General features: G+C 34.0%; 1 protein-coding gene across 2 annotated transcripts; it reads left to right on the forward strand.

Annotated features, from left to right (window-relative positions):
• The first annotated feature begins 963 nt into the window (after positions 1 to 963).
• Positions 964 to 8,587, forward strand: LOC126004455 (olfactory receptor 13D1). 2 transcript variants are annotated; one of them, XM_049770890.1, is made up of 2 exons: positions 964 to 1,123; positions 7,797 to 8,587. In XM_049770890.1, the coding sequence occupies exons 1-2, from the start codon at positions 964 to 966 to the stop codon at positions 8,585 to 8,587; spliced, it is 951 nt and encodes a 316-aa protein (XP_049626847.1). The 2 variants fall into 2 exon arrangements, with proteins under 2 accessions (XP_049626847.1, XP_049626842.1); XM_049770885.1 differs by lacking the exon at positions 964 to 1,123 and having other exon boundaries at positions 7,649 to 8,587.
• The last annotated feature ends 1,856 nt before the right edge of the window (positions 8,588 to 10,443 follow it).

Genomic DNA, 10,443 nt, shown 5'->3' on the forward strand with positions numbered 1-10,443 from the left:
AAATCATTTCTCTGCCTTTGCAGTTTTAATGGATGGATATATCACCATTTCCCAGATATGAGTCTAGATAAAATCACATACTAGATCAGAGATATTCATAAAAGTGATCATTTTAAAAATGATTATCTGACTGTACCAGGAAGATAAATTAAATGGTGAAGCATATACCTTCAATATACATGGTTCTAAGTTCAAATCCAGCATCTCATAGCCCTCAAATACTGCCTGTTGCCCCAGTGGTCCTGAGAATCTCTAGGCCTACCACTGCCACACTGATTATGGCAGTAAATGAGCTGTGACCTGAGACCTGTGACCTCCTAAACACTGCTTGGGGGAACCCTCAAAATATTATAATTTATTGAATGCATAATTATCATATGGCATATTGTCTTATATATTTACTACGTAGTGTTTTCCATATTATGTACAATTTATGACATGCTGTCAATATCTACCATACCTGTCACTTAATATATAATTTAATTCTCATGTCAAATCACAAAAGATGTATAACTTTTTCCCATTTACAAGATCAAAAATTTAAAAGCTAAAGTCATACTGAGGACAAGTAGCATGTTACTGAATCATTTGTTATTTTTATTACATTCTACTCTAATAGGGTACAATAGAATTTAAAAATAATAATTTAGTAGCATTAATAAATAAGGAGATTCTTAATACCCAATATATATTAAAAGTTTTCTCCCTAAATTATATTTAATTTTAAGTCTGGAAAATTTTGCATAATTTCCACATTTTGCTGATATATTAACCAAACCAGATTTGATTCTTCAATGTATATTCATTATCAATAAAATAAATATAATATTTTTCTTTGCTAATTTTCAGGGGCTGTTCTAAGAATATTTCCAAGTTAAACGTGAAAGGATTTGTTCAGTGAAACCAAAAATGCAAATTTCGCTGGGCCATATGCTTTTTTGAACCCAAAGGTGATATGGACACATGGAGACAGGAAATTATTCAATTGTGACTGAATTTTTTCTGGTGGGACTGTCCCAATATCCAGAGCTCCGAATTTTACTCTTTGTGATCTGCCTCATCATGTACATGATAATCCTCCTGGGAAACAGCCTTCTCGTTATCATCATCATCCTGGATTCTCGCCTCCATACCCCCATGTATGTATTGTAAGATGCAATAATTTGTGCTGACATTTTCTTCCTGAATACAGTAAGTGTGAAGTGCTTTCTTTGAAAAGTTCCATGAGTTGATATTAGGTATCTCAGTGTGTTCAAGTGCTCCACAAATCAACTACAATGTTTTCCTGGTTTTAAAAGTGGAGAGAAATAAGAAAGTACATTATCTACACTCCTCAACAGACTTTATTTTTTTCCATAGGAAATGCACAATATTCAAGACCTATTTGAAGGCCTTTGAGAGTGATAAACAAAACCTGGAGAAAAGAAGGCCCTAAAATTTTACTTCTTCATGACAGAAATAGAAAGCATGGACAACAGTAGCCTCAGACATTTTCCCAAGAGTACTGCAAACCAGCAGGTATCTTTTTGCTTTCTTTTTCTCCCATATGCCAGTAGCACATCTCCTCTGCCCTACTAGCTTAGTAAGTTCTAAATGGTGAGATCTAGAATCCTTGTGCAGTAATTGAGATTGTTAAGATCACAATTTTCAGGTATGTTATGGCAAGAGAAACTATTCCCCAAAAGTTAACCATTGTTTTCTTTGATTATGGGATTTAGGAATGAATTAATTTGGGAATTAATTTTCTATGTTTCCTAAGTAGTTTTTAATTAACCAAAATTTCTGAATAAAAAATAGAAATAAAATGTCCAAATTTTCCACATACAGTATCAATTATAATTTGCTGTTAATTACCTTGTGAAACTGATTAAATTCAGAATACTAAATGGTATTTAATCAGTGTTCAATAGAAAATGCTCTCCAATCACTTGTTCATTGACTGTTCTACTTTATACTAGTGCTTTTAAAAAATTTTTGAGCCAGAGTTTCTAGATATCGTTGATACAACTATCTTTAAGAATCTTCTTAGAATTTTATTTCAAATGTTTATAACTCAAAATTAAGATCATTTGAAAAAATCAATTGAAAAATAAAGAAAGAAAATCATTAATATCAGGCTAGAGCAATAATAGAATAAGTAGGACACTTCCCTTGCACGTAGCCAACCCAGGTTCAATCCCCAGCCTCCCATATGGTCCCTCAGGTCCTTCTGAAGTGATTCCTGAGCAGAGTCAGGGAAAATCCTTGAGCATGACCAGTTGTAACCAAAAAGTAAAAAACAAACAAATAAAAAAATTGATATCTAACTCCAAATGTTTTAAATAAAACAATAGTTTAATTTTTAAAATAGCCTCTTCTAAAAGGTTAATATTTCCAAAAGACATAGATATTAAACATTATAATTTCACATGCATGCATATAAAATTACAATCATTATTAGATTAGGATCACTCATTTCCTTTTAACTACAATTTACTAATAGTATTACAAGGAACAATATATGTTTTCCTATGTGTATGTAATAATCACATGACAGAAGTTTAACATCTAGAAAAAAATTATAAAATATTATTCAATTTAAGTGTTATGTGTGGTGTTATTTTTATTCCATTTGTTGAATATTTAGGAGGAAAACTTCCTTCTGGATATTCAAAATATATTAAATATATTAAATAATAACTAATCTTTAAATAACTACTAGCAAATATCTCCAAATGTCTATTATTATTTCCACAATGGCTGAAGAGAGATAATTATATCATACAATTAATCCATATTAATAATTCTCTTAGGTGCAGATAATGAATACATTTTAGTAAGAATGAACATTGTGTTACGTAATTGGTTTTTTTGGCAGCTGAATTTTTACAATAAATGTTATATTTGTTACTTATTAGTTTTATATTTTGTATTGATAAATTATGCAAGAATTGGGAATTATATGCATTCATATAATTAATGGCATGTTATTATTCAACTAGAAACTACTTAAATTATTTAAACATGCATTCAATAGAGCTAATCAGAATTTTAATTTCAGAATTTTGGGTTAATAGACTATTTCAGTTTTATAACATAAAGTGTTTCATCATTTTTCACACTGGCATGCTTTATAGCACATAAACTCTTTGACTAAAAGCACAAAATGACTATCATAAGCATTATATATTTAGTGTTTCTTCAGAAAATCATGTCATTACAATAGGATCCTTTGTTCACATCACCTTAGATATGACATAGTATTGGTCTATAAATCAGTGCATGAAGCACAGAGACATGGGGTTCTATGATAACACAGCAGGAGCAACCTACTCTGTTCATGAAGTACAGAAATTATCCTTTAAAATAATAACATATACTGGGAGATTCCTTACAGCTTAAGGAAACAGCTAGGGACCAGAGATAGTAAAGGGTTTATTTAGGGGTACAAGAATTGTACTCAACCCATGTTTAATCTTTGGTGCCAAATTATCCCTCCCCAATATCACAGCATCTCTAGGTATAGCCCTGAAGCCTTCTAGGTGTGCCCCAAAAGGCCTTCTGAAACCATTTCGTAAGCCCAGAAGAAAAACAAGATAAACAAATATCAAAGTGTAGTAACTAGGAAGAAACAAAGAAATGTGTAGCACAGTCATTTCAGACCATGAAGGTCTTAGTTAGCTTCAGAATTTCTATGTTTGAAGGGTTGGAACAAAAAGGCCACAGTAGAAAACTTGCCTGATACACAGCAGACCTGGGTTTGATCTCCAGTATCCTATCCCCAGAGCCAGGCAGAAAAGTTTCCTGAGTGCAGATCTGGGAGTAAATCCTGATCACCACTGCGTATGACAAAAAAAAAAAAAGGCCCAAACCAGAAAATATAAATCTGAGAAACTTAAAAGTAACAGTATGGTATAAGTGTCTACCAAACTGTCCTTAAAGTTGTGTTGCATAGTAAACACATTTATTTTTCTTAAATTATTACATTTCCCTATCACTATGCCATTTATGGAGTCCCTATGAAGATTCTTAGAGATAAAAACCATTTAACCCGTTTTCCCTTGACATCATCTAAAAAGAGAAAGGGCGAAAGTGGAGAAAAGAAAACCAAAGTGATCAAACATAATAATTCTATGATGACTTTGCTTTGGGCAAAGTTATTGTATTTGCTTTCTTTTCTTCACACCATATTCTGATAAATAACTCTGGCTTGGGTTCTTACTTGAATAAAGAGAAATATCTCTACTTCATTCCTTTGCCCCAAATAACACACCACATCAAGCTACAAGGTTGATCTAGTGCCATTTCTTTAATATTAAAAGTTGATTGCTTCTCTTTCAGCATCTTTCCAACTCTTGTGTATGTTTTAAAAAGAGGTGGAGACTCATTTTATTTTTTAAAATTACTTTTTATAAACACTGTTATTTATAAGGTTGTTCATAATACAGCTGTTATTTTCTTTCACTGTTACAAAGTTGTTCATGATTGAGCTTCAGTTATATAGTGTACAATACCATTCACCAGTTTACATTTTCTGCCACCGATGTCCCTAGTTTTTCTTCCACCCTCTCCCCTGCCCACTTCCCCCTGCTTACCTCTGTGGAAGACATCTCTCTCTCTCTTTCTCTCACTTATTCCCTCTCTCTCTCTCTCTCTCTCTCTCATTTTTCCTTTTAGACACTGTGATTTGCAATATTCCTTCTCTACTCTTCTTTATAATAATTCTATTTAAACAAAAAAAGTCTGCCTAAAATGATATTTCACAAATCATTTAATTTTGGGGGGGTTTTTTTTGGGGGGGGATCACACCCAGCAGCACTCAGGGGTTACTCCCAGTTCTACAATCAGAAATTGCTCCTGGCAGGCTCAGGGACCATATGGGATGCTGGGATTCCAACCACTGTCCTTCTGCATGCAAGGCAAACACCTTATCTCCATGCTATCTCTCCGGCACCACAAATCATTTTTTAATGTAAACACTTTACCAGAAAAAAAAGGCATGGATGTCTAGAAAGAAGGGACCATTTTTCATAATACAAAGACACTGATAATATCTTGTTTTCAATCTTACCAAAGCCACTTTCTCATTATCTTTCAGAGGAATTAAAATTAATGAAAAGAAAGTTAGGAGGAAATATTTGCCTGTCCTGTCCCTAACAAGGAGATTTGCCATTATTTGTGAGAAAATTCCTCATTCATGTTCAACATGTCTATTTCCAAAAATGTTAGAAGAAATTGGTGGATGTGGCTTTAGCACAGAGTCAGCAAGAGATATTTAATTCTACCACCACAAACCAGCTAGGTCAATCTACACAGTCATGGTATAATAAAGTATGACAGCTACTTAAATACCTATAATCATGTTTGAGCATATTTAACAGACTAAAATTTAAACAATTGAAGCACAATTGAGTGTTTGATGATGTGAAATAAAAGTTCAAAATACTCAGAGCTTATCAAAAGATAAATTAGGATTTAAAAAAGGGCCAGAAAGGGGCCGGCGAGGTGGCGCTAGAGGTAAGGTGTCTGCCTTGCAAGTGCTAGTCAAGGAAGGACAGCAGTTCGATCCCCCAGTGTCCCTTTGGTTCCCCCCCCAAGCCAAGGGCAATTTCTGAGCACTTATACAGGAGTAACCCCTGAGCATCAAACGGGTGTGGCCCGAAAAACCAAAAAAAGAAGAAAAAAAGGGCCATAAAAAAAAAAACTAAAGTACAGGCTGGTTTTCATTAAAGAAAAGACAAAAGTTAGATGATTCCAAATGTGTGATTATTAGTCAAACAATATAGTGTAGATCCATATATCATTAGTCTTGATCATATTAATCATCAAAATTGTGAAATGATTTCTTAGAAGAAGACAATATGAGACCCACACTCAAAGACTACAGGAATTATTTAAATTAAGCATGGAGATGATTCTCATTTTTTACTTTACTCAGTAGAGAAACATTTTAGTAATAAGCTTTTTCTTGGAATTTGTGACAGGTAGTCTAGTCTAATAGTTGTAAGAATCATGGGAGTCAAATGAATAGATATTGGATTCTGGATTTAGCAGTTAATTATCTCTGGTTGGCCTGTGTAAATTACTTATTTTTTTTATTTTGTGTTTTCTACCAGAAAAGTGAGAACAGAATATGTTCTCTAGAGTCTTACAGAAAATTAAATGGGGGCCGGGAAGGTGGCGCTAGAGGTAGGGTGTCTGCCTTGCAAGCGCTAGCGAAGGACGGACCACGGTTCGATCCCCTGGCCTCCCATATGGTCCCCCCAAGCCAGGGGCGATTTCTGAGCGCATAGCCAGGAGTAACCCCTGAACGTCAAATGGGTGTGGCCCAAAACCAAAAAAAAAAAAAGAAAAAAACAAAGAAAACCCAGAAAATTAAATGAATTAATGCAATTCAATGAGCTTAAAATAGTACCATTGTTTATGATATGCTCAATAAAAATTAGACATTATGCAGTCAGATAAGGAATATTCATGGTTCAAATTTAAAATAAAATTATTGAAGAATGACAAAATATCAAATATAAAATTGAGAGGAAAAGTATATATAATTAAGTACTCAAGAAACGATAAGCACTTTTCTTTAAAAGACACAAAATTGGCTTTTAAGGTGCAGTAAGAGAGAAAAAAGAATAGTCAAAAATAGGCAGCTGGAGAATTACCAATTTGGGAACAAAGTGCAAAGTGTCTTCTATCAAAGAAAGACAGATTTTAGACCTAGACTCCCAAATAATAGTCACTCACATATCCAATGTAGATCTTATTATTTCTTAGCTAGAAGATATTCACTTTCTTTTAATTATTTGCTTTAAGTTCAATTAACTTGCACTGATAGGGCATAAAACTTTTTAATTCTCTAGGCCAGGTACAATAAAAAAGTACTTCTTAATCATTTGGAATATTAATTTATTTTAAATACTTCTATTATATTGAATGGTATCAATAATTATCCCATATTTATTTATATTTTATAGAATTTTACATAACATGTTGGGACTACCTGCTATAGCTATTACTTAACAGATATTACCTAAGGTTGGGGAGTGGCATAGTGCTGAAGAGGATGCTGAGAATGCTTTAGAAACAAACTGAGATTATTATCTTCTGAACACTGCCAGGTCTGATCCCAAACCAAAAAAAAAAAAAAAAAAAAGATGTCACCTAATTTAATTCTCACAAATAACCATTGAACTTGTAGACTTCCATCCATATTGTTAGCAGAGGCAAGTGATGGGAGCTACCTGGGACTCATAGAAGTGCATTAAATAGAAACAGTCCTACTAAAGTTAAGTGATATTACATTTATCTGTGAGATATTTTAAATTGAATCGTGACTTATTACAATGTCTGCTAATACCAAAATATTTATTGATAATGAGATTCCTATTAACTCACATATGCAATTGGTTACTCCATTATATTTACTTCATTGATAATCTGGCATTTTCCAGAATAAATCCTGCCTTTTTTTTGTTGTGTGAGATTCACTAGAATGATCTTTCAGTGCCTGTTTCATCATTGACAAATTTAATAATCTCACATTAACTGTTTCCAGAGACTGTTCAAAGGATAATACAAAATAGTAGAAGTGAAAGCGATTTGATGAATCTAAGAAATGCTAATTTTCCTTATGTCTTCTAAATTATAAAGGTAATATGGTGAGATAGAAATGGGAAATTACTCGACTGTGACTGAATTCCTCCTGGTGGGGCTTTCTCAATATCCAGAGCTCCGGATTCTCTTCTTTGTGGTCAACGTCATCATGTATATGATCATCCTCCTGGGAAACAGCATCCTCATTCTTCTCATCTTTCTAGATTCTCGCCTCCACACCCCCATGTATTTCTTCCTTGGGAATCTCTCTTTCTTGGACATTTGTTACACATCATCAACCCTCCCTACCATGCTTTCAATGTTTGTTTCTCAGAAACTACCTATCTCCTTCCTTGGCTGTGCCCTGCAGATGGTAATCTCCCTTGGCCTCGGCTGTACTGAATGTGTACTCCTAGCTGTGATGGCCTATGACAGGTATGTGGCCATCTGCAACCCACTGAGATACACCATCATCATGAACAAGGTGGTCTATGTGAACTTGGCTGCATGGTCCTGGATCATAGGCTATGTGGTCGCCTTAGTGCAAACAGGCCTAACAATGGTATTGCCTTTCTGTGGTAGTAACGTCGTTGACCATTTAACCTGTGAGATCTTGGCTCTTCTTAAACTTGTGTGTGCAGATATCTCTGTAAATGTCCTCTTCATGACAATAGCAAGTATTGTTTTATTGTTAGTTCCTCTCTTATTAATTTTCATCTCCTATGTTTTCATTCTCTCGTCCATCCTGGTAATCAATTCAGCTGAAGGGAGAAAGAAAGCCTTTTCTACCAGCTCAGCCCACCTGACCGTGGTCATCTTGTTCTATGGTTCAGCCATATTTATGTACATGAAGCCAAAATCTACAGATACAAAGGTTTCAGATGAAATAATTTCAATGTTCTATGGAGCAGTAACCCCCATGTTGAATCCCATCATCTATAGCCTGAGAAATAAAGAGGTGAAAGGAGCGATGAAGAAAGTGCTGAGCAAGTATTTTCATCTACGGAAAATATGATAGGCCTCAAGCTCAATTATCTTCTCAGTGTGGGACCATAACAGACCTTACATTCACAAATAAAGTAATAATGTAAGTGTCAAGGGTCCTAATCTAACTTATAAAGCCATCTATAGGCTTATTGTCTTCCACACAGACTGTCACTAGAAATCTTAGTGAGGTTTCTTGTTTAGTTGTATGGAGTTCTGCCAACTAGTTCCATGTAAGTCACCTGGCTTTTCCTTACAATGAATCTGCTCTTTCCTTTCTCATCTTTCTCTTTTCTCCATCCCCTTTTTCTTTCATCCTCACCTGTTTCTTCCGAACCCTTAGTATAACAGCCTTCTCTTTTTCACAGACAGTCTCTTTGAATTATATATCTATGTTTTCTTAGCCATCATCCCCTCTTCTGGTAAAATTATGTAACTTCTTTTTCTTTAAGAGTTTATAGGACCATCTCTCTGGGTCTATCTGCTTTTAGTCAAGCTGATCCTATAATCTAAAAATAGTGGCAAGTTTCAAGTAAAAGCCTAGGCATATAAAAAATATCACCCACTTATTCTTCAGTCCAAAAAGAGCTCACCAGAGTAATTAAAAATCAATCCAAGGATACTCATTCATATGAGAAGATACTTTCTGCTCCCATTCCATAACTAGTAAGGTATGAGTCTGAAATGATATCTGCCAATAGATAGGTAATATAAGAAACAAAGCAAAGCTGAGAAAGAAAATGTATTGATGATGGCACTTTTATTTCAGAGTTAAATTTTGGTTAAAAAGAATTTTACAAAAATGAAATTAATATTTTATAAAAAACTAAGTTAAATCGATTCATCACCTCAACCATATAAAAACTTAATTTATGCTTTTACTACTCCTGATTTACATCCCCCTCCGTCTCTTTTATTTTATATCAAACATATTTATGTATATATATTATATATCATTATATAAAGTAGCTTTCTAAGTGTTCTAAATTCTCCAGGTAATTTTTTCATTTTATAACTTAATGATAATAATATAATCTTTATATTCATAAATTCAGACATGCCAACCATCTTATCAAATATTTGAGGGGCTCAAATACTTATAAATATTTTTGCTTTTGCATTTTGCTCCAATGACATTAAGTTTAGAAGCGCATTCTCTCAGTTTAAAGCCATACTACTGATACTGTACATTATTATAATTAACATTTTTATAATAATGTTTTAAATAATTATTAATAGTTGTGCAAATTATATTCAGTGTTGCTCAGGGACTAGACTGTAAAAGTTCATACCAGGCATATCCATAGTACTTCATGGTTCCTGAAGTGTAGCCCAATGATCCCTGAGCACCACAGTGTGTGGGCCAAGTTATATCCAGTACTACTGGATCTTGTCCCTATAAAAAATAAATGTAACTTTTTATCTTAAGTACATATTTTTCATTTCTATTTAAGTATACCCCTCTCTGGTCTTGCTCGGTTTTTGTTTCTGATTTTCATTTGTGATATTTTCTCAATTTAAAAAATATTGCTTGCTTATACTACTATGCCCTTTAGATTCTTCTTTTTTTTCTTCTTTTTCTTGTGGGGGGGTGTTGAATAACACCCAATGGCACTCAGAGGTTACTGATGGCTCTGTGCTCAGATCTCACTCCTGGCACACTCAGGGGACCATATTGGATGCCAGGGATCAAAACCAGGTTGGCCTAGTGCAAGGCAAACACCCAACCTGCTATGCTATTGCTCCAGCTTCTTTGGATATTTATTATATAGAATATAAGCCCTTTTACAGATGTATAACCTCATTTTGGAATATCACTGATATTGGAATGGCTTATGTACCTCTTATATTGGAATATTCTCGTATAGATAGTCAAGGTAATTTGCT

Source organism: Suncus etruscus, chromosome 1 (genome assembly GCF_024139225.1).
Source record: "Suncus etruscus isolate mSunEtr1 chromosome 1, mSunEtr1.pri.cur, whole genome shotgun sequence".
Classification (NCBI taxonomy): Eukaryota; Metazoa; Chordata; class Mammalia; order Eulipotyphla; family Soricidae; genus Suncus; species Suncus etruscus.